Below are 25,944 nucleotides of genomic sequence, written 5' to 3' on the forward strand. Positions count from 1 at the left end.
AAGAGGGGAAGGAAATTCTCGAAGACTTGCACTCGGGATTCTGCGATATAGGTGGCAGATCTCTAGCCGTCAGAGCCAGATGACATTACTCTTGGCCCACTCTAGAGGCAGATGCCAAGGAATTGGTGAGGAAATGTGACAAATGCCAGAAATTTAGTAAACTTATTCACCGTCCAGCTACTGATCTGACGGCCATCCACAGCCCAATCCCGTTTGCAAAATGGGGCATGGACATTTTAGGTCCTTACACTCCTGCACCAGGCGGAAAGTGTTACATCTTGGTGGCTGTGGATTACTTTACCAAGTGGGTAGAGGCTGAGGCGGTAAAGAACATCAAGACATCAGACGTCATTTCCTTCATCTAGAATAATGTTATCACTCGGTATGGGGTTCCTATGTCCATGGTGTTTGATAATGGTCCTCAGTTTGAGACGCCTCAGCTTAAAACTTGGTCGGGAAATCAAGGGATCTCAAGTTATTTTGCATCAGTCGGCCGTCCCCAAGCAAACGGCCAAGTTGAAGCCTTCAACAAACTGATCTCAGAAGGCATTAAGAAGAAAATTGAAAGAGCCGGTGGCTTATGGGCTGAGGAATTAATCCATGTCCTATGGGCCATCCGGACAACAGCAAAGGGGGCAACCGGTGAAACCCCATTTCTCATGGTTTACGGTGCTGAAGCCGTCTTGCCCATTGAACGCTATGAGCCGACTCTCAGGGTCATGCTCTATGATGAAGAGGCAAACTGGGAGGCAATGCGCCTGGCATTGGACTCACTTCCAGAACGCAGGGGCAATGTCGCCTTGCGTCATGAGATTTACCGTCTGAGAATGACAAGAGCCTACAACAAGAGAGTACACAGGCGTCCTCTGAAAGTGGACGACCTAGTGTTACGGAAAATGGAGGCAATCGGTAGGGCCAATGAGCTTGGAAAGATAACTCCTAATTGGGAAGGCCCCTACCGGATTTATGAAGAAGTAAGAGACGACACCTACCGCCTGGAAACTCCAGACGGCAGGCGCCTGCCTAGAACTTGGAATGTAGATAATTTGAAAAAATACTACTTCTGAGATTTTGTAATTTTTGTAAACAAGAAGTACGTTAATGAGAAATTGCCTTTTGTTTTCATTTTTGTTTGTCTTATGCCCCGTCTGAATTTCAAACGGGTCACTTGTGTGTTTCTCTGAGTTTGACACTTGGAAATTGAATTAACGTCTGATTGACGAAAGGCCAATGGCTAGATAATTAAGCTAAGCACAAAAACGCTTAGTGGCTATACAGCCGGTCTAAAACAAGACCAGAGGCCAATGGCCGGATGGCTGCTTTCCCCATAAATTCGCCTGTCCCAACATGGACAAAGGCGTCCGGCGACACCCCTCCGGGTGCAATCGTCGCAGAGAGAAGCCAGCTTGCTTACTCTACGTACCAATGCAGGCGGCCACAATTGGACAGCTGAATCAACCATCCATAGCCGTCTGACCTGAACAATCTAAGGAACGACCAGGTTTCGGATCCCGGATGTTCAAGGACATCAGTCGGCGATCGACTGCAGTTCTTACTTATCGTTTTTTCGGTTTCAAATTGTATACATCCTCGTTTGGGGAAAAAGAGTTGTGCAATGGCTATATAAACTCTACTTAGACGGACAACACCGTCTAGCTAGAAGCTGAAACGCCTGTTAATGTACGGCTGTGTACTTTGTTTGGGGTAATCACTATTGTGATTGATTGACTTACAAACGTATCATGCTCTTTGCAGCATCAGACGTTCCCAAGTCAATCAACCAACTCCATTTGATACCAACCACACAGCCGTCCAGGGCCCTTAGCCGGTAAATACATAGATACTCGGCACACAGGCCGGAAAAGCAAACTAATGGCATACTGCCGCAGATAAATAAAAAAAAAAAGAAATTGGCACACAGCCACTGAATTCACTGCCCCGCAGACGGTCCCTCCTGGCCCTTCTCTCCTTCTTCAGGAGCTTCAGTCTCTGGAGCTTCAGGCTCAGGCTCGGGATGCTCAGTTTCAGCCCAGGCAAGGAAGGACTCAGGCTCCAGCTCACCTTTCTCTCTCAAGTATATAACTTCATCAGCATACTTGTGAGCCATAGCCTAGACGCCATAATCCTTGTCAGGATACAAGGCGTTCCAGGCAATCCTCATCATAGCCTCGTTGTCGGCGGCCATCTCAGTAACCAGACAGTTTTGATCCGCTTGGAGAGTCGCTCGGAAGTTATCCTGAGCCTTGGCCGCCTCCTTCTCCAACTTAGCAATTTTGCTCTTCAGATCAGCATTCTCTGAAGAGACTCCTTGGAGCTTTTGGAGGTCTTCCTGGGCCTTCTTGAGGTCCTCCCTGAGTTTGGGGAGGTCCACCTCCGCCTGCTTTTGGGCCGTCTCGGCATCCTTAGCCCTTTTGTTGGCCGCCTGCAGATCCGTCTCTAGCTCTGAAATCTTGGCCACCTGTGTCATTTGGGTTGCTTTAGTTTCACAATCGTCAATTATGCACGAGTATAAAGCAACATTATCTGCGTCTGTGGCGGCCTGCTTGGCCCGTCTTACCTCATCCCGTTTGCGGGTGTAAGGACGCTTGAGCCCGTCTACCCGCAGCAGAGCCTGGAAAAGCAAAAGAGGTTAATAGTGCAGGCGGAGAAAAACTTGGAGAAAGCTATTGAAAATTGTTCAAGTGTCTTACCTCAGCCAGGAGGGTCAGAATACGTTCAAGGTTGAACGTCTCAATCCCCAGGATAGTATCCTTATCCCGTTTGCTGACAGCATCCAGCATGGCCTTGGCATGCTTCTGGACGTCTGGCCAACGGGGAGATTGATCTGCACCATAATCAGCGTTAGATTGAGATACTAAAGCAGCGCCTATCTCGTTTCGACCGTCTGAGGATGACGTCTGCTGGGAGTGTGTTTTCACTTGCAACGGCCATCCCAGCTCAAGCGAGGATTCAAAAGGGTTCTTACCTGCAGAGCCGGCTAGACGAGAGCCGCTGGCAGGCGTGGTGAACCCCCCGGTTGTAGATAGGGGGTTGGCCAAATCAAGACCAACAGAGCCGGTCACCCTCTTATTCCTCCCCCCTATCCGCATTTGTCTCCCGACTGGGGCGTTGGGAGTTGCAGTGGAGGTAGCCTTTTTTGAGGACTTGCTGGGGTTAGAGGCGGTGGTCTCCTCCCTAGCCCGTTTGAGTTTTTTCTCAAACGTCTTGTCCACCTCTCCTCCCTGAAAAAATATAACAACAAGTTAATGTTAGCAGTCGAAGGAAGAAAACTTTGAAAGTAAACTCGCAATAAGAGTCAGCTGTTTACCTTGGCCTTGAGCTCCCGCGCCTGGGCCTCCGCCAAGTCACGGCAACATGTTCAAAGCTTCTTCTGCAAAAACAAAAAGGGAATCAATTAGTACATCATCAAAAACATTTCCGACACAAAAGTACTACAGACGGAAAAGTATTCAGGCGCATACGTCTGGTGAACATGTGCCCTAGCCCGCAGGTGGCTACAAAGCATTCATCCCTGAGCCAGGCGCTCTTAGGGATCCAGTTCTTGGGGACTTTTATTGTCTCCCCGGTTGACAATGTGGCGTCTGTGAGGCCGAAGAAGTCAGCTTCAATTATTTTGTCAAAGTCCTCATCCGGGATCCGGGGAAGACAGCATTTCCGACCCAGAAGGTCGGGCTTCTTATTGTACTGGCGGAGCTCGAAGTTCTCCCGCCTGGTGGGAGCCGTCAACAGATAGAATCTGTGCTTCCAGCCGTCGAATTTTGAGACCTTGTCCAAGGTCATCATGTATTGGGGGAACGTGGTTAGAGTATACCACGCTCTGTACCCGCCTGGGTTGCGGCTAAGATAATGCATCTTAGCAAAGGCTTCCCAGCCGGGGTGAATTACTTGGAATTCACAGGCGGCAACATACCCTAGAATATTTGCCCAAGAGTTGGGGGTAAGTTGCCAGACTCCGAGGCCATAGCCTCTCAAAATTGCATTCACCGCCTCGTGAAGGGGGAAGCGAAGTCCTGCCTTGAACGTCGCCTCATAACAGCCGAAGTAGCCGTTAACGTTTCGTTCTTCGTCTGCCCAGGAAATGGTGCCGTCTAGGGGAGGCACCCTTATTTTCCACCCGTCTCCCATTGGGTGCATCTTCAAAAAGTTTTCAAGACCTCTTTCCATAAGGTCTCTATCTTGGAGGGAGACGTGGATCTTGAAGGGGTCGTCCTTCTCCTTCCATTTCTTCCTCTCTTCTTCCTCACTATCCTCAAGCGGAGGAAGATCGTCACTGCTCTCTGAGGAAGAGACGTCAAGTCCGCTTCCCGTCTCCTCCCCAGATTGGGAAACGGAAGCTGAGGCGGCCTCCTCACCGCCTTGGTCGTACTCGTCCAAAAACGAGTCAGGATGAGTTGGGGGGCCACGCGGAGGGGATCTCTCCGGAGTCGTCTGGTGTTCAGAGCCAGACGTCTCTCCCTCAGGCGTTTGGCCGCCTGAGCCTTCGCTTCTGTAATCAGGGTCTTGTGCCGTCTGCATTGTCCGAGCCATTGTGTCTTGCACAGACGCGCAAATGGTCGGAATCCAAGCATGAGGGTGGTCCCAACACCCTAAGACGGCACTACCAGTCCTAGACTCAGCCGTCCCTGGTGAACGGCTGGATTCTACCCTAGGTTGTGCCGTGTGTGTTGGTGATGAATCCATTTATTGCAAGGAATATATACAAGCGGTAAAATGAAAAAGAGCTGAGAGAGTCAGAGACGGTACCATTAGATTTGAGATCTGAAGGTAGACGGGTCCGCCTGTGTTGAAGAGGCTGAGTTTTCTTAAACTTGCGCTTGACTTAGACGGGTGACTTTTGCTCTCTCTTTCAAAATTCTCTCTAAGTTTACTCTGAAAATTTTTGTGGAACGTACAAAAATATGAGCGTAAACGGCTATATAAAGAGGGTTAATGAAAGGGTATTCTTGTAATTTACCTAGAAGGTGAACTGTAAAATTTTGGCGGTAAAATTACCACCATTCAAAGAGTGACATGTGTCACAGATGCTCCGTGGCGTGCCACGTCACATCTGTGAGGGGCAAATGTTTAGGGTAATTTTACCCCGCCATGTGGACCAACCAGAGGGTGACACGTGTCAGCCCAAGGATGGTCCAAAGTGGACCTATCCCTGCTTGACACGTGTCATCCCAGATATTTGGGGAAATGAAGGCCTTCAGGCCCAAATCCCGAGAAAGCCACAATGCGGCGCAGCCCACCACTGATTAGGGTTCTGTGACCTAATCAGGGGCATAATTCCCAAGGACCCTATAAATAGGGAGATTCCCCTCTTTTGGAGGGCACGTTTTTCCATTTATTACAAACTGTCCCTTTGATAGAGACAACTGAGCTAGAAATCCTGGCAGATCCCCACCTAAATTTCCGCACCTTTTCCTCTCCTTTCAAGTTACTAACTTGATCGTCGGAGGCGGAGCACCTACCAACAGGTGTCTCCGTTTGTCTTGCATGTACAGGCCGCTCCGGACCAGTCTTCGAGCTGTAACTCTCCCGAGGGACAAAAACACCCAAAACACCAACACTTACAAATTTCAATCAAAAAGATATAATATCGTAACACTTGAGTGAATAACAAACTTTAACTCTCAAACTTGAAATTTTCATTGAAAATTTTTTTTCTTTCTTTTCTTCAACCTTCACTTAGAACATTTGAAAATATGACATTTTTTTTCTTTTTTTCTTTATTTTCCTTTTGAAGTTCACTCTTTTTATTATTTTTTCTCTCCTTTCAAGTTACTAACTTGATCGTCGGAGGCGGAGCACCTACCAACAGGTGTCTCCGTTTGTCTTGCATGTACAGGCCGCTCCGGACCAGTCTTCGAGCTGTAACTCTCCCGAGGGACAAAAACACCCAAAACACCAACACTTACAAATTTCAATCAAAAAGATATAATATCGTAACACTTGAGTGAATAACAAACTTTAACTCTCAAACTTGAAATTTTCATTGAAAATTTTTTTTCTTTCTTTTCTTCAACCTTCACTTAGAACATTTGAAAATATGACATTTTTTTTCTTTTTTTCTTTATTTTCCTTTTGAAGTTCACTCTTTTTATTATTTTTTCACTTTTTTCCTTTTGAACCTCCAGTCAAGATATTGTGTTGATCTAAGGGGCCGGAGCACGGGAGAGATACCATGCGGGGGCATGGTGACAAGGCTTTTGACTCGCATCCGCCTTGACCACTATCTACCCTTTTGCAAGGAGGTTGGAGATAACACTACCCAATATCTTGACTGGAGACAATTGGGGCAAATTCAATTCATCTCCAAGAACTATGAAGATGGGAGATATGAGTGGTTAAGGAACAACGAGCATTGGTGCTTTTTGCCTAACCCCGGGTTGACTTCTTTGGGCCAGATCAACACCGAGAACATTTGGCAGGTCCCTAGGTCCTTTCGGCGCCCCAACTTTGACTCCGATGAAGATGATGAGGATGATGATGAGGAGTTCCAAAGAGTCCAACAACAACAACAACAACGTCAACAACAACAACAAATTCCACAACAACAAGTTCCTCAAGAACAAGAACAAGAAGGGCAACATGCTTATGAGAATGCCGACATGAGGGCTCTTAGTGAGCAAATGAGCGGATTGCAAATCCATTTGGACGGCATGTATGATCAAGATTTTGAGGCCGTCTACAACCAATTGAGAGGTATCCAAGAAAATGTAACAAGGTATGTTCGCACAACAACAACAACTCTATGATGCGGAAGATAACCGCGGGAACATTGTTCCCCCGGCTAACTATCCTTACTTCCCGCCCCAACAAGGTCCTATACCTTCTTACGGGCATCCATATTGGCCGGGTCCTTCCGACCCCGATAACGAGCGTCGCTTCTACCCAAATGAGAAAGGTAATTACGATTACAAGGCTCTCGGTGGATGTGACTACCGGGTGATCCTAACTACCCCCATGTCCATGAAAACCACCCTTACGAACTACGATTGCCCGACAACTTCACCCCTCTTGCTCCTTGGCAACAAGATCTTTTCAAGGGGCATTATGGGTGGCCCTAGGGTTTTACCGGAGGATGGGAGCCTTATCCACCTCCATCCTTCGATGACCCCGTGGGAAACATTGACCCCAATGGGGCAGGGACAAGTGGTACTGGTAGTGGTGGTGGTGATGGTAGTAGTCAATAGTTCCCTTATACTTTTTATGCTTTTTGCCTCCATCCCTTTTATTTTTGATGCTTGTTTTGTTTTTCTTGGGATGTTGAGATGTATCTTTATCTAGCTTGGGGGAACTAATGCTATGCTAAGTGGCCAATATTTGTTGTTGTGTACATATCTTAGTTGCTTGCATGTTTATTTTGCTCCTCTTGTTTGGTTTCCTCTTTTTCTTGATCTCTATGCTACTTTCCTTGTAGCTTGTATGCTTGCCCGGTTTGCTTGGTTACTTGTTGATTGTGATGATGCTTTGCTTATGATGTTGTTGTTGTGGTTGCTCCCTTATATCCAAATCCCTTTAATCCAAAACCCTTTGATCCAAATCCCTAAAATCCAAATCTTGTACTACCTCCGTTTCATCTTTTTTGCAACTTTGTAATATTTTATATCTCACAAATAATGTCCAAAGTTGCAAAAAACATGAAACGGAGGTAGTAGTTTAGCTTAGTTCTTTAGCTAGTTAGTTATTTTCTTGCTTTCTTAGATTTTCTTTCTTTTATTCCTTTTATTCTTTGATAGTTTAGCTTTTATTTTCCTTAGTTGTTTATACTTTTTGCTTAGTTTAGTTTCCTTTTATTTGTTATTTTCTTTCCTTTGTTTTGAAGTTACTAACCATTTTCTTTGTTTATAGCTTCTTTTATTTTTCTTTTTCTCACTTGGTTTCTTGAAGAAGCTCTTGGTCATGGAATGCAACCAAGGTGGTTTCTACTTGCTTCGTTTATTTTTGCTAAGCTTGGAGCCCGGTGGATCTTTCTTATTTTTCTCTTTATTTTTCTTTGGTTGCATAGAATAGGATTAGTTTAGGGGAAGTTGAATGGTTCGAGGATGAATGCTTGTTAACACGTAATGTGTTTGGGATCGATGACGATGATGTCGATCGATCACTTGTTTGTCGATTGGGATTCTTATGTGTTTAACTTGATTTCTAGTCCATTTCTTTATATTTCTCCTATTTTTTCCTTTCTCTATGTTTCCATTTCTTTTCTTTTATTTTCTTTTATTTTCCTTTTCTTTTATTTTCTTTTATTTTTCATTTTATTTGAGGTATGATTTTGAGGCTTATTTTTCATTTTTATTTCTTTTGAATTGGACTTTATACATTAGACTTTGTCTTTTACATGATTTTCTTCCTAGGTGGTAAAGGTATGCACAGTTTGAGACTATGTTCGGTTGACTCCAGGATAGGTGTATGCTAGGGTAGTTGGTTTGAACTAGGAGGAACATGAAGCCGGATTCTACTTGTTTGTGGCATGCTTGGTAGTTGCTCCCTATAGTCAATTTGACACCATTTGTGAGTTTTTGCTACATCCATGTGAGGTTCATTGTTTTTCAAGCCTTCAACATTCTTTGTATGAGCGGCGTGGATCCTTGACTATGCAAACCTAATCTATAAAGCTTGATGTATGATTCTTAAACCCGACACCGAGCTATCTAGGAAGGACAAAGGCACATTTATCGGGGTGGTAATTTTTCATTTTTGATATAGTTTGTTATTTTCTTTATTTTTGGGTTTACATTTGCCTTCTTGCAACCATTTGAGCCTTATACCTTCTTTTCAAGCCACATCTTTATTACTTTGACCTTTTGTTTTATTTTCTTTTTATTTTGGTTTTTGTGAAGCAAATTGATCATTTATGATGGAATTTGTGGTGGATGAGTTGGAAATTTGGTTTTTATGAGTGCAAGTTTGTGATATCATTTTCTTTTGTGAATAATGGCAAATGTTTGCGTAAATCCGTCCTACTTCATAAAAGACATGGACTTATAAATTGCATTATAGAAAAAGCCGTCCGAATTTAGCAAAAGGCAAGGACATTGCAAGTTCAAATAAATATACAAAAAATATATATATATATATATAAAATAAAAAATAATTCAAAAATATTTTGATGTATTCTTTTCTCCTTCAAAGCATTGAGGACAATGCTTCATTTTAGCTTGGGGGAGAGGCGTTTACGCTTTTTGTATATATTTCTTTGTGAGTATAGCTTCAAGTAAGCTTGGGGGTGTTGTTTTTGTTTGGTAATTTCTTGATTGTGGTGTTAAGGATTGATCACCCTTTTGCTTCACTTTTTAGGAAAATCACCAAATTTTAAATTATAGCCTACCTTCACCCTTTATGCCTTACGTTACAACCTTGGGGAAAGACCTTTCGACCTAGATAGTTGAGTCACTATTCGGGAAAGGGCATCATGGGTCATTGCCTAAGGAAAGGGGATGCATAGTCAAGATTTTCGAGTAGCCTAAATAAATCTCTTTTTCCGGTTCTTTCGAGGAATCATTGGGATACTCACTAAGGGGAGATTTGAGACTAGTGGGGAGAACGCGGTAAGATTGTTTGGGATGAACGTGGATTGTGATGTCTAGTTCCTATGCCTAGCATACCCTATGTTTCAATCAACCATAGATATCTTGAAAAGTGCATACCTTAACTACTTGAGAAAGATTTTCATTCATTTGCATTATAGTCTTTATGTAAGTCCATTTCGCAAAGGTTTTGTTTTCATTTTCTTTTCTTTTCCTTTTATGGTTTGCCTCATTGATATTTGGTGGAGAGTTGTGGGTCAAACTCTTAGGGTACCCTTACGAGACCTCACTCGTCCTCATAGGCGACTTTGGCGTTTAAAGGGCTTGTTGTGGCTAAAAACAACCGTGATTCCTACGACAGTGAGTCTTAGTGTATATTCTTATCTTGAGCTTTTTCATTTTCAATAAGTTTTTTTCATCCTTGATCTTTCTTGCTTTGTTTTGCTCGAGGACGAGCAAAAGTTTTGCTTGGGGGAATTTGATGAGTGACATTTATGGCACTCATTTGATCTCTTTTTGGATGAATTTCATTTCATTTTATAACTCTTTTCTTTAGTTTTCTTTAGTTTTACTCTTGATTTCATCATTTCATGCTTTTCATAGTTAGTTTCTCTATTTTGTGCATTTCCTAGTTTATTTGTTGTTTTTGTCTAATATTTGCTTTTCCTCTTTTGCTTGTAGGTTATGATCAATTGTCCGAGGATTCCCGAGCTTCCTTTCAATGGTTATTATCGCTTTTGATGCCTTATGCTAGTGCAAAGAGCTTCAAGTCAAGAGGGACCCGAAGAGCAAGCTTCAAGACCTTGTGTGTGCACCTTTCATGCTCTGTGTTCGCCAAAAATACCAAGAAAAGATGCTGCCTACTTCGTTCCCCATCACCATCACCAATGGTGTGTGCACCGGATGAGCTAGGACAAAGAAGGAAGGAACTTCACCCACATAGGTGCGGGCGCACACGAGGGATGTGCGGCCGTAGATCAGGCGCGTGCGGGCACTCCTAGCTTGGTATGATCCGTGCGCGCCTTTCTCTCTCCTATGAGCGGCCGCACCGGCATGGGTCTATTTTTGGGCGTCATAACAGACTTCTTCTTTGTATATATAGTTATTTCCTTCTGTTTTTGGCTAAGTTTTTCATTCAACAATTAGATCTTAGTTTTTTATTAGAACTTTAGAGAGAGAAACTCAAGATTGAAGAGAGAGAAACTCATGGTTTTTGGTTAATTGTTCAAGAATTCTCCATTGTAATTGATCTTTTGATCATCAAGTTTGTAAGGATCTTTCATCTTTCATTTCAATATAAGTTTGTTTTTAGTTGATTTCATTTGTTTTTCATATGATTGTTGATTGTTGATGTTTTATTGAAGTTTGATTGATTTTTGTTTTGATCTTTTGATTTCTTATATGTTGATGATGAAATTGATGATTAGTGTAGTTTTGATCTTAATTTCTATGGCTAGTGAGTAGTTTACTTGCTAGGGTAATGGTGAAGCATGTATGAGTGATGGATTAGAGTAATTTGGGGATAATTAATGGAGTTGATGATGTGATTAAACTTGGTTGATGATTTATGTGCATGTGTGTAATTGATTGAAGCTTGGCCATCTTTAATTGTTGCACTAGATTGCATTGTAAGCTCACTTTGATACGGACCATTGATTAGTGACTTGCAATTTCTCGATTGAGGTATCTTGTGATGTTTCCTAGTTAGTGTTTAGCGTAGTTGGCGCTAGTTAGACCTCTAGGAGAATAACTTGGTATGCTCTTTTGGATGCATGTTTGATCTTCCCTCATATCAATTGACTTAGTTAGTTTGACCTCCCCAATTACCCTTCTCTATTTCAATTACATGTGGATCCATTCCCCTAGTGTCTATTACATTTGATTTTATACAAGTTCATTTGCATTGATTAGCTTTAGCCTTAGTTCTTACCATAAACCCCACACTTGACTTCGAAGTAGCTTAACATTAGACAATAGACATTCAATTTCCATTCCTTTGAGTTCGACCTCGACTTACTACTATACTCCTATAGGGGTTTGTTGAGTTATAAATATTGTTTGATTGGGTGGGGAGGTAGCCCAACGACCTACCGTTTCTTCTCCCATCACATCCAAGCAATTAAACATCAAATCATGATCAACAAATCCACAATGCTCATCATCATATACCAAGAATTAAAACAATATTTTTTAAGTATGGGGTGCAACGAAGCATGATTTACAATTCATTGGAACGTATTTTTGTATTTTTTAATTTTTCAATTTTTTTTTTTGTGTTTTTCATATAGGAAAGCAAAAGAAACTATACTAGAAAGCGATAAATCTACTCTAAGAAAAAACACCAAAAATAAAAGAAAGAGAGAAAGAAAGATACCAAATCTAAAATCTTTCCCAAGCCAGAATCAGACAATGTCCTCATTGGCTCGGGAACTAGCCCAGCATGGCTAATCCTTATCATCCTCATCCATGAATCCAAATCCTCCTCCGCTGCCACCTGCACCAGAAGAGCTACCACCAAAATAGTTAGCGTGAAAACTACCCCCTGCCGGTCCCCCAAAAGGAATGTCCTGGCCGTACCCATGAAAGGTAAAATAGTCAGTATAAATACCATGAGCAATGGAATCCCTATCGTATCCCTTGGGTGGAGGCTAAAACCAGTCAGGGTAGATAGCATCGTCAGGAATGTTGCCCCGACGAGCATAATCATCATAAATAGGGTAGAGCCCTCTACCCTGGTTCCTCTCAAGATACCCTAATCTATGGTTAATGGAGCCTACCATCCTCCTAAGGTTAGTGTGGGAATGCTCGATACGACCCAAGGCATGACCTATACTCTGAAGGTCCCAAACTGGGTCAGAGTCACCATAGGGAACGGACTGAGACATGCGAGGTGGTGATGGGATCACTACATGCGAAGGCTCAGGTGGTGGCTATGGTGGTGCTACTGGAGGTACTTGCCCTCGGGCATGGGCAATAAGGATATTGTAAGTGTTGGATGCTTGACCGGGAGGGAAAGCGGTCAAGTCAGGACTAGGTAAGGGAAAGATAGGCAATGGGTGCTCGGTCCCTGTCCTAATACACCAATGGGGGGTTTGCTCACCATCTAATCGTACCCAACCCAATTCCTCAAAGTACCTCACAGTCATATTGTTATTCGGTCCACATTCGGTCATCCGGTGGGGTCCACTCTCAGCAAAACCGGCCTTTTTAACTGATATCCTAGTGATTAGGCCACCTAAATGAATAGGGGTACTAGACTGGGTACTGGCCGTGGCATGTCTACTCAAATGGTGGATGATGTATCTACCTATGTTCAATTTACTAAACCCATACAACTACTTCATTGGTTTGGGCATTATGGGGCTCGTTCTTACCAAGAAAGCACAATCCTGCAAATCTTTGCCAGATTTTTGTGACAGGGTGATGGATAGGTTTTGTACTAGCATGTTGGGGTTCGGGGGTCGGTAAACCAGTTAAAACATGATAAATATCACCCATTTTATAATCAGCATGCCATTGATGAGGTAGTTCAGAATTCAAATCAAAAATTTTACAGAATTCCACATAAGTTAAACTAAGGAAAAAGTTAAACTAAGGAAATTTTGACATTTGCTACCACTAAAAACACTATGTTTCCCATTTACTACCTGTTTAAAATTTTTTTGTAACTTTAATACCACCTAAATCAGAGTTTGTTAAAAATCACTACCACATGCCTTTTTCTATTACTATTTCCGTCAGTGGGGTCCACTTCACCGTTTAGCCACCATTACATCCCCAGCCACCTTATTGCAACCTTCCAACCACCCTCCATATATCTCCACCTCATCTGCCAACCACTCCCTGTCAGCCACCCATCCACCCTTCCCCTGCCGGCAGTTGGCATCCAAAAGTTTCGGCTAGCGCTGCCGGCGACTACACCCCCTTCCCTTACCCCCACTTACACAGCCTTTTCCCCCTTTTTGTTGCCCCGACCACAATCTCCAACACGAACCGAAAACCACGCTACCCCATTTCCATTCCCTCACCAGATCGGCCCCCCACCATCACTAAATATAAACCACCACAACAGAACCATGGCTACCTTCTTGCTGCAACACTATGCCAATTCGATACACCATTTCAGCGGCACCTCACAACCACCATCAATCCAATAATTCGCTGCCAAATCCAACCTCCAAAAACTTCGGTAGCAGCCATTAAACACTCAATTGACCACAAATCGTAGCAATTCACCCAATTTATGCCCCAATTTGAAGATGAGAGCCATTGATATGAGCACCAAAGGGGTCACAAAACCATTTATTGGACTCAAATGGAACGCCATAAGTGTGAGAATTAAAGATAACTAAGGGGAAATTGGGGTTTTTTCCAATTCATTTGAGCAAACTTAGGGATCATTTTTAACAATTTAATTGTCTGCAGTTTAAGGGATAAAGCTTAAAGTTAGGTTGAGTAGTGTTAATTTGAAAGTATTCTTGGAATAATCTGGAAATGATTGATGAAAATGGGTTTTGGGTTACTGTGATTGAGATAAAGAGAAGAGAGAGAAAATAGAGATTTGACTATAGGAAGAAGATGGGTTTTGTTCTTGATTCCATTTTAATGGAGCTTCGAATGAATTTGCTTAAGGGGCCAATTCTGATAATTTTGGTTCGTGGTGGGAAATGAGATCGAGGTAGCAAGAATGCAAACAGGCTTTGGGCTGGGGGTTGTGGTCGGGGTGGGGTTGTCGGCGCCGGCCGCCGGTTGGGGGAGGGTGGCTGACGGGAGCAGGTGGGCTTTTATAAGGTGGCTGATTTTTTTTTTTATGCTTTTTTATTTTATTTATTTATTATAATTATTTTTGTTTTTTTTAATAAACTTAACGGAATCCTAACGGAATCCGTTAAGTGGTAGTCATTTTTAACAAACTTAATTTAGGTGGTAGTAAAGAAAAAAAAAATTAAACAGGTAGTAAATGTGAAACATGGTGTTTTTAGTGGTAGCAAATGTCAAAATTTCCTTAAACTAATATTCCTATTGTTCAACCTAAAAAATAAGTTCGGCCCATTTCTACTATTTACAACTTTCAAAGAGGACAAAAATTCACACGTTAATTTACGATATGTAGGATAATGCATGTCAACAAATTTTCTCATTCCTATATCGTTCAAAAAATGTTTAACAAAATCATATAAACCATAAGATTCAAGGGTAGAGCGGTGTAACCACCGTGAAGGAATTACCTCACGCCCGTAAAGGTGTTCTAGTCGTTCTTTTTGCTCTGGGGTAACAATCCGGATTATCGGCCATTGTGGAAGCTGCAAATTCGGATCATACTCCTCCCTTGAACAAGAACCTCACCCAAAAATCGACCGAAACCTCTTTGTAGCCATAATTAGAAATGGGTATGAAAAATTATTTGATTGAATATTGATGAATTTGGTATGTAAGTGTAGAGGATGAAGAGAGGATTAGAAATATATAGAAATTATTAGATTTGGGTAAGAGATGGAGAGGGAAACTTAAAGAGAAGTTAGAGAAAAATGGAGGATAGATGAGAAAATGAGAAAAAGAAAGGAGAAGAAAAAAGAAGAAGACGCGGATTTTGGATGGCTGGTTTCGCGCTCAGTCGGGCGCCGCGCCGGCCGACCGGGCGATCTAAATTTTAGAAATGATATTGTTCTCGTGCCCGGTCGGGCGCCCTTCGCCGGATCAGGCGATTTGCTGCCCAAAATTCCTTCTTCTCTCGCGCTCGGTCGGGCGCTGTCTCGCCCGGTTGGGCGATAAAAATCACCGTACACGTCAAATCTCGTGCCCGATCGGGCGGAAATTGCCAATTTTCCACATAAAGAGAAAGGAAAGAGAATCTCCCTGATTTGGTCTTGCGTGACCCCAGCTTGCCTAATAGTATTGCAATACTGACAGTAGTCGACAATGTGAAGATTGGGGTCTTCACCCTTAGCTCCACTAAATTGCTTCCTTTCTATCATCGTGATGAACTAGGGCTTGATCTCGAACTTGTAGGAGAAAGGTGGGGAAAATGCGCCAAAGATGGCTGCGAATAATCGTTGATCTTTTTAGGAGGTTCTCTTGTCATCTCGAATTCTAGTTCTAAAGAAGTTTCTGATGGAGTTTCTGAATCACTAGAATCAGATGGAGGGTCTCGAGGAATATCACCACCGAAACTCGCCAGTATTTGCCTGTATAGATTCTTTTGTCTATGGAAAGAGCGCTCGATCTCAGGATCGAATGGAATGTAACCTGATCTGGAACACCTGGCATAAACAAAGAACTCGACGACAAATATGAGAATTGTCCCCAAGAACTTACGTTCTCTGGGACTAAAGAAAATAATCTAGACTACAAAAACAATCAGAAATAAAAATTAAACTGTTTCCCTGACAACGGCGCCAAATTTTGACAGGCTAAAGTCGTTTCACCTGATCAAAAGTATTACCTAAGTCCTCTAAGTAAAGTTGATTGGGAAGTAGGGTCGAATCCACAGGGAAACGAGTCTTTCTATTTCTAATTTATTATTATAATCTAAATTATTAAGGTAACCAATTGTTGTTATTAAAGGGAAACTAAACTACGAAGAGTAAAAGTAGGGAAGAGTAAAGGATAGAGAAAAACCTATGAATTAAAGTCCTAGGGCACAGGCTCACCAACAAATAATTATCCAGGGTAAAACATATTAATCAATCATTAACATTGCTTAAATAATATATATCTAACAGGCTCTCGCAATTTACTAGATCTAAGTTCTTATTGAAAATACCCTTTAATATCAAATTAACATCTGCTCGATTCATCAATTTAATATTGCTATAATTTACAAGCCATAATTGTAAAGCGTTAAAACAATTCAATAAGAAATTATCATGTAATATCAATAATCAATAATAGTCAATCATCAATGCATCAATTAACCAGATCATAAAGGGGTCTCGCTACGTATTATAATCACATAATTAATCTATCGGTATCAAATCTCATCTCTCGAATCTCGACTTAACCATTTATAAATTAATCTGTCTATTGAAACTAGACCTAAATATCAACTCTCATCTCTCGAATCTCGAATCAATATTATCAATTCAATATTTCTATAATTTACAAGCCATAATTGTAAAGCGTTAAAACAATTCAATAAGAAATTATCATGTAATATCAATAATCAATAATAGTCAATCATCAATGCATCAATTAACCAGATCATAAAGGGGTCTCGCTACGTATTATAATCACATAATTAATCTACCGATATCAAATCTCATTTCTCGAATCTCGACTTAACCATTTATAAATTAATCTGTCTATTGAAACTAGACCTAAATATCAACTCTCATCTCTCGAATCTCGAATCAATATTATCAATTCAATATTGCTATAACTTACAAGCCATAATTGTAAAGCGTTAAAACAATTCAATAATAAATTATCATGTAATATCAATAATCAATAATAGTCAATCATCAATGCATCAATTAACCAGATCATAAAGGGGTCTCGCTACGTATTATAATCACATAATTAATCTACCGGTATCAAATCTCATCTCTCAAATCTCGACTTAACCATTTATAAATTAATCTGTCTATTGAAACTAGAACTAAATATCAACTCTCATCTCTCGAATCTCGAATCAATATTGTCAAACTCATGTATAAAATATTTGCGCTAATCTAGTCACAGAGCATTAAATCAATCAATAGGAAATTAATCTAGCATTGACAATTAACAACAATAAATTACTCCTTCATATTATTTATGGATCCCCATAAACCCTAGAAGAAAACTTCTCACACATAATTAAATCTAAACTAATCAAAACAATAAAATAAGACTTGATCAAAGGAATAAAATAAATAGCTAAGATTAAGTGAAAATAAATCGTTACCAAAGTAATCGGAATAAAGAATTGAGTTAAGAGCAAAGTATAAAGTGTGAGAGAAGTCTAGAGAGAGAAAATAATCTAAGTAGAGAGATAAAAAAAAATAAAAGGAAGTACTAATCTTGCTTAACGAAAACGTTTTTATGTTAAGCAAGAACCTGAACTAAAACAAACTTAGACGACGAATAAAACTCCTAATGCTGACACGCGCCCGATCAGGCGAGGCACCACTCAATCGGGTGCGCCTTTTTTGCCCATTGAGTCTTCCCTCACGCCCTGCCGGGCGCGAGTTTGGGCGACAGCTGATGCTTCATATACTCCGCCCCGCCCGATCGGGCGCGCTTTCGGGCAGGATTTCTCTTGGCCGGGCAAGACCACTTGGGCACAATGGACTCCTCGTTTGGGCTCATAACTCCGGCCCAAACCAAATATCCTCCTTGGGTCTTGAATAATCGGTCCATTTGCCTCAAAATCTCAAATACCGAGCCCTTATTTACCGGTTCGATGACTCTAACTGGCCTTGGGCTACGAAGGATGGTCGTGCTCCTCCAATGTCCGTAGTTGCTCCATGAAAACCTGGGAAAATGCTCCAAAAGTGCAATACCCTACAAAACTCAACCAAAACTATGAAAATACTAGAAATACCAATTAGTAATAAAAGTGACTCTAAAGTGCCCAAAACACTACTAATTATGACCAAGGGACGGAGGTAAAATACTATATAAGTTAGACACATCAACTGATTCAAGCTCCATTTACACAACTCCGAGTCTTCATTTGACAGATCTTCTTCACCCGTATGGAACTGCTCGCTGCCATCACTCTCTTGAGATGATAAAGGGTCATCACACGAATGGCCCTTATCAAAACCCATATCCTCTCTTGGCACTCTCCTATACAAAGAAGAGTCCTCTTGAATCTCATACCGACGGAGATCGATGCCGGTATTTCAAAACCTGCGGCAGGCCGCGAATAAAATTTGAATAAAATGGGTACTCAACTTGCCCATACAGAACCCATCTCCCATCCGCTTCCACCTCATTTAACCTACGTCATACTCTTCGCCTTGCTACCACAGCATGAAGCTTGCAACGAGAGGTGGAGTGGCCTGCACGACAACAAGATTTTCAGAATTTGTAAATTCCTTCGTACCTCAAATACACCCATATTACTCTATTAGCCTACAAGGGAATAAAACATCCCGGTATAAGTGGAATAGACAGATCAATTAACATACAAGCTCTCTACTCAACATGAGCAGAAAAATCATGACCTTCATGATATATTTCTTTAATATACCCCACGTGCCAAAAGATTTGCCTTGCCCAACTTACTGTGAGATAGGCTAAAGGTAGCCCATGTACTCTCACCCATACTCTCGTTAGAGTGAAACTCATTAGGTGGGGCACGTAATCTACTTGATACCTTCTCAAGTTGATGACTTCCATCAAAGACTATCGTACTGGCACTCACTAGGCTCTCTTGATCTTGATTGCTCCTGCATTAAAACAGGAAGTACGGCCCCGACCTATGAACCCTTATCTCCCCCCTCATTATCCACCGAGTATTCACAATGTGTTGCACATAGTGTTTAGAAGGGGGTTATGGTTTTGAGTTGAAATAATAGCCACATTTTTTAAGGTAAAGTCTTTTAGAGTGGGAATCAAAGGTCCCCCCCCTCCCCGCAGATCTCAAATATTATGACCATCCTGATCATTATGAGGGTTTTCTTCATAACTCATAATGTAGACAAGAAGAATAAACAGATAAGACAAGATTAAAGAAAGAAGGAGGAGTTAAGTACTGGCAGAAATAGAAAAAAGAAGAGGAAACGAAGAGAAAAGAGACTAAGAAAGGAGTAGATAGAAGTTAAGTTATATATCTGAAGTTCTTTGCATTTATAGGCAAAATTCTGTTCTTGGAAGATTAACCAGAACACGCATGGGGAGCAAACACTGGAGAAATTAAACTCTAATTATATAGCCGCCTCTAGCTATTAAAGACTGCACCAGTAGGAGACAAGAGCAATTACTGCTTGAATGGTATTGGTTGCAGAAACCGAAGGGGTTCACAGCAATGTTGGGAGGATAAATTATCTAGTAAAAGGTTGAGGCCTTTTATGAAAAACGAGGTTAGATTAAATGCCAGAAATTTAATCTTCTTGAGATAACAGAAAGATGATTAGGATTACAACAGACAGAAGAAACCGATTGATATCCCTCCCCATTTCGATGTGTAGAATGCTTATTAAATATGCTGTTGGAGAAACAAGCATACAAGCAGCTCCTTGAAGGAGATATGAAGAACCCTAGCTGAGCTAGGGAGACTCACTTTTTAGTGAGAGATGCTCCCAATTCTAGAGAGAGAAAATTAGAAAAAAAAAAAAAAAACTCTATGGATGTTTATTACGTTACAAAGTTGTTTACCCTTATTCTTGAATAATTAGTGACCACTTATTATTAAACTCTTTCGCTTTACGTCATTTACATATTATTAAACTTGGTGATAACTCTCAAACCATAATCATTCAATCAACAATAATTATTCAACAATCAACCATACCAATTTAATTCTTGAATAATTAGTGACCACATAATATTTAAATGTTGAACCTATTTTAAATCTACCTCGGTGTCGACACCTTAAACGCATAAAGCGCCACAAATCCTATCCCTCGGTGTTAAAAACACCTTTAGTGCACTAAGGCACCAACATTAAATTTATTCCTCGTGTACAAAGACACTTAATTAGCTCATTCCTCATGCTTAATGCATCAATAAAAATTATATGAACCATAAATAAATTCCTTTTTGATATCTCAAACTCAATTAAACATGTAGTTTAATTAAACATTCATCCTAACATGCCATAAATAAAAGTGTGGTTCATATATAACATGTCAAACAATAATTTCCAATCCTTCATCCATCACAAATAAATCATGCTTCATAATTCAATCACCAACATCAACATATCCACAATTTCCAACATAATCTTAGCATGATACTACTTGGGATTAATTAAATCAAGCCTAGCATTTTCCTACATCACAATTATATGCCAAGTACGGGAACGTACCTTGGATATGATCTTAGAATCGCCACAACTATACGAAATCACTTAATTGGAATTCTCCTACAAACCAAACTTATAAGGAGGCATTAATATCTACTCCACACAAATTTCCAGCAATATATACTCTTATTAAATTAAACCACTCAAAATTAATTAAAACAAGCTAAAATTTTATTTAAAACTTCATACTTTAATCCCAAAATAATGGGTAGTTAAAATTCCTTAAAGAAACTTGATTTTTAGCATACTACCAAAAATTCCAACATTATGAGTATATTAAACTTGTTGTAATTATACTTTAAAACACTTAAATTAAAGGTTTAAACCACCCTAATCATAAATATAATCCTTTAAACCATTTATGAATCTAGGATTTCAAAATTAGAGCTTTTTAAATAGAATTAAAATCTGAAAATTAAATTGCATACTACTCATGATCAAACATCATTATATTAATCATAAAACCCATATTTAACAATTAGATCTAAGGTTTAATAAAAAATTAAAAACAAAGAACAAGATTAATTTATTTTTTTCGGAAAAGTCGCAGGACAGCAGCCACCACGACACAGCTGGGCTGCAATCGCGCCCTGCCGGTGCCGCTGCGGCTGCTAGCGCTTGCGCTGGTGGCTGTGGTGGCGGCCAGTGGTGCGTGGTGGTGGAGTTGGTCGGCCGTGATTAAAGGAGAAGGGGAAAAGAAAGAAAAAGAAATAGAAAATAAAGGAGAAGGGAGAGAAATGTTACCTTGGGTTTTCTCCACTCTAGGCAAAGTTTAATTTGCCCAAGTGTTGAATATTTATACCCCTTTCTCTAGAAACCCTTCTTACTTAACTTTCCCTTTTTAATCTTTCTAAACCCTTTCCAATTAAAACTTTACTAAAATAAAACTTACTTAAATTAAACCCCAACTTTAATAAAATAAATTATTAAATAAACTTTCCTTTTATAAAAATATTTCCAAACTTATTTAAAATAAATAATTAAAATACCATAATAAAACCTTTCAAATTGTTTTAAATATTTCACAAAATACTTATTTTAAACAAAATACGTATAAAAATACAAGGTATGACAGTCTGAAGCTTGAATTTGACTATCATATCATCAATGAACGTTTGTACATTCCTCTCAATCTGATTAATGAAGATTGTATTAATCATTGGTGGAAATTAGCAGGCGCATTTTTCAAGCCAAACAGCATCACAGTATAAAAGAATAACCCCCTGATCAGTGATGAAAGCCGTCTTCTCTTGATCCTTTTTTCACAGGGGAATCTGATGAAAGCCTTTACATTGCTCAGAACATTACTTCTTTTTTTTTTGAAACCGCTAGGAACAATATTATTGGTAAAACAATCTATAATAAGGTATGTGACAAGATCATCCAATTTATCCCAAGGCAAAAAGGTTGGACAATCTGCCAAGGAGTTTTAATGAGCTTATGGGCTCATTAGAAAAAGACTTAACTTTATCAATGTTAGGAGAAGAACCCAGCTTGTGAACATCCTCTTGAAGATAGATTTACTATTAGGACTTTGGGTTTCAACCAATTTATACATCATTCAGATTTGAAATTACATCAAAATAAAGTAACCAAAAGGATAAGCAAAACCCTTAAATTATCGTTAACAATTTACATTGAATGGTAAGAGTTTTCAGCTTAGTAATTATTTTGCCATTCAATCGGTTACATCAAAATTAAGTAAACCTAAATTAACAGGAAATCACATAAAACATATCTAACAATTAAATCTTTTACAGAATTGAGACCATCAAATCCCTTAGAATGTGTCCTGCCGAAGATTCATCTATTGGCAGCATGAGAGCCTCCCTCATGTCACCATTAAGAAGCAATTAATTATATGGAGGAGGCATAAAATTAGATGATTGTCAGCATCAAATCGATGCAAGCTTCGCAAGAGTATCATGAACATCAGCAAATCAATTTCCCAGATGCTGCCTTCTATACGTATAAGTTCCGAGGAGCTCTTTGTCATCAAAATATATATCACAAAGGTAATAAGTTGTACTACTCATCTTTCACCTGTGACATAACTGGAACCCCTTTGCCTGTAAAACTACAGCACTGCACTCTCAATTCATCACCTACCTTAAAGTCCCTCTCGTCATTTGCCTGCAGACAAATATCAAATTGTTAGAAGAAAAAGTTTTATGCAGAACTCCAATCTCAAAGGAATATACTTCCTCTATATTCATTGGATTCATCACTTTCTAAATATAAAAATTTTAATTTAGATGCATCACTTTCCCTTTTAGTTCATAAATTAACTCTATCTCTATCTCTATCTCTATCTCTATTCTACCACATGGACCCTCTTTATTTTTTTCTCTCTTAACTCTCTCTACTCCCAAAAATATCTAATATTCTGCAATTACGAAAATGATGCATCTAAATAAAAATGGAGGGAGGAAGTAAGTTGATTCACTTCACTAATAAAGTAACAATTAAATATTACAACAAGACCAGTGCATTGCACTTGGCTTATGAAGAAAGGCAATTTGCACACTATTTAGCTTCTCTATAAGAAGCAATTTAAGCAACAAAAGGGAAAAAAGGTGATGAATTTTGGTAGGATTTGTAGATGCTAGAAATTTTTATTTATTTTTTTTTAAATTTCAAAACAGCGCGATAGCTGGAAGGACACCAGAATGGTAATAAGATTACAGAACAAATTTAATGTCACAGCAACAAAAAGATCATGCTCCTTTACACTGGAACTAATGGTGAGGCAACCTAGGTACATACTCGGTGGGGTATCAATCAATCAATCCAAGCCTAAATACCATATTGAAACCTGTTACATATCGGGGTATAATAGTCATTTTATTTGAAGCATCAATGCCATCTTTTGTGTTATAGTATAATTTATTAGATTTTACTAGGAGTGAGTAGAACCGGAACCAAAATTTGTTGAAACAATTTCCTCAAAATGAGAACTGGAACCGAAAACTTTAAGTTCCTGAAAATTGGGAACCGAAATCGAAACTTGTAGGTTCCAGTTCCAATTCAGGATACCCTGTCTTTTAATATATTTTTTACATTTTTTGCAAAATAATTTCAAGAAAAATTTGGAGGATTGTAAATTTACAAATCTTACATCTTGTAAATACAACAAATTAAAGAAGTTGTTTAGCAAATTTATTAAATATATATATAACTATTATTTTATTTTTAATTATAAAATTTTGGGCTTGAATTGATGTATGATGTGGGCTTAAATGATACTTTTCAGGTTACAGGGTACCCTACTCGTTCCGGTTCCAAAAAATCGAGAACATGACCAGGTTCTCCATTTTATTACCCGAAACCGAAACCTCTCGTGCAGGTTCCAATTCCGGTTCTGATTCAGAATCTGATTCAGGTACCCTGATTTTACATTGGTGTATAGAATATGATTTACTACTTACAAATTTATCCTAAAAAGGTTGCATTATATCATTACACCTTTTAATGGTATTACTGATTTACATGGTGGCATATTTCACATACACTAGCATAAGACGTACCCATTTACAACTTTGGCAACTTTTAATATATCATGTGTAACTGTACCATCGAAAGGTATTATTTACTTGACAGCATTATGATACCGAATTAATACCTCATTTAAGTTGCTCAAACTGGGTCATTAATGATGGCCAGTGAGGCAGTTAGTATGTTTTTAAGGGTTAACACCAGTTGACCTCAAATAATTTATGCAAAGTTTACATTTTGTTGTGCAAATTGAAGCATCAAGAGTTCATATATACGTTGGAATGTTGAGTATTTCAGATTGGGGTGATACTAGAAATGTTCTAGAATTTTGCTTCAAACCAATTACTGAAAGCAGTATGCAACCCAAAGTTTTTCCTTCTACACATCTAGTGTGACCCCAAGTCTATAATATGCTCACTTACACATTAACATGAGATGGAAACCATTTTAACAGCTTCCTCAATATTCCAGTCAGTGATAGAATACAGCAAAGATATTTAAAATCTGAAGGGCAGTGTCCTCATTGATCTCCTACCTTAAAGGGGAATTTGAGAGAGGGAGGGGAAGGGAGCATATTAAATGTAATGGTGACTACAGATTCTAAAAAGTTAACAAGAATGACCACAAAATGTAGCACACAGATCACAGGTGTACAGAGTCTGCAAAAGACACTAATATAGGCTACCAACTTTGAGCATCCACGCATACAGTTTCTTAATGAATAGCTTGCCTAAAATTCTTTGATGATAGATCAATAATGTAAATCATATTAGAGATAAGTTATACTTTGTAAAACACATAAAAATTTTCATGTTGACATGGAGGCCTGAGAATACAAAACTTCTATAACAGAGTCAATTCAGAAAAGGATGAGATGTAAAAAGGAAACATACCTCGAAACGATACATTCCTTTAAGTCCGCCTCCCAAATCGAGGACTAACCCCCGTGTACGAATTTGATATACTTTAGCTGTGACTACTGTGCCAAGTTTCAGGTCTTTTGCACAAATACCAGATCCCACTTCTGACTTCTTATCTTTAGACACATTATTCGGACTAGCAGATTTTTCTCCACCAGAGTCATTGACACTTTGATCTAGAGTTAGTTGATCAGAGGATGCAAAAGTGCTGAGAGTCCTATTTTGACTTAAAGCAGCTAACTTTTCTTCCTCTTCATCACACTCTGCAGCACTTCGAATAAAAAAGGAACTATCTGAAACAGCAGAGGTTGCGACTTCAGCAGCTGCATATTTAGTTACAACTGGGTCCTTTTTACCACTATTCTTCTCTTGACCATTAGTTTTATCTCCAATTGATGCCCATACTTGAGATGCACCTTTTTTTGTTCCAGCAAATCCTTTATCAGCAGAAGAGCTCTTATTCGCTTTAAGGGATAGTTTAATATTACCGCGAACATCCTGCTCTATACACATCAAAGAAAGCTGCTGACCAATAGACACTACATCTGAAATTCGAGAGACCTGATGGGAAAAACAGACACGGGAAGTTAAAAACATTTAGCTGATTCAGTTGACCTGCTTGAGCTGTAGACTCCAAAAACTATACTACCTCCGTTACATATTAGTTGCAACTTTGGGCAATATTTGTGAGAGATAAAATATTCCAAAGTTGCAACTAATATGTAACGGAGGTAGTACTAAAAACAAAATTTGGTCAAGGTCACTTGATTTGACAGCTCAAAACAAACGAGACCTGAAAATCAATCTTCTAGAAGAGAATAAAACCACCGCCAAACTGATCAGCACAGTATCAAGGGTTGTCAATGATCTCAGGTATATAAGACTTATAGTGCAAAGGCATGGTATAAATCTATTGCTTTAGATTTGAGATGGATGCATTTAGTTTTGATGTTCTTATTTCCCAATTCTCCTATGATTACTACATTTAATCCACCTTCATATTGTTAAATTAAGCAAATTTCAATTTAGAGGCCTAGAGGGTCCTGTAAAATGCTTGTAC

General features: G+C 39.6%; 1 protein-coding gene across 2 annotated transcripts in view; it reads right to left on the reverse strand.

The window, feature by feature from the left end:
- Positions 1-21,972: 21,972 nt before the first annotated feature.
- Positions 21,973-25,944, reverse strand: part of LOC145611143 (polyribonucleotide nucleotidyltransferase 2, mitochondrial-like) — a 32,795-nt gene continuing 28,823 nt past the window's right edge. For both annotated transcript variants that reach the window (XM_081666388.1, XM_081666387.1), the window contains 2 exons: positions 24,858-25,445; positions 21,973-22,602 (listed from right to left, as the gene is read on the reverse strand). In XM_081666388.1, the coding sequence (XP_081522514.1) occupies positions 22,498-22,602; positions 24,858-25,445 (693 nt within the window). In that variant the 3' untranslated portion in view covers positions 21,973-22,497. The remainder of the gene's footprint in view (positions 22,603-24,857; positions 25,446-25,944) is intronic.

The sequence above is a fragment of the Chenopodium album genome, chromosome 24, assembly GCF_948465745.1.
Source record: "Chenopodium album chromosome 24, dcCheAlbu1.1, whole genome shotgun sequence".
NCBI lineage: Eukaryota > Viridiplantae > Streptophyta > Magnoliopsida > Caryophyllales > Amaranthaceae > Chenopodium > Chenopodium album.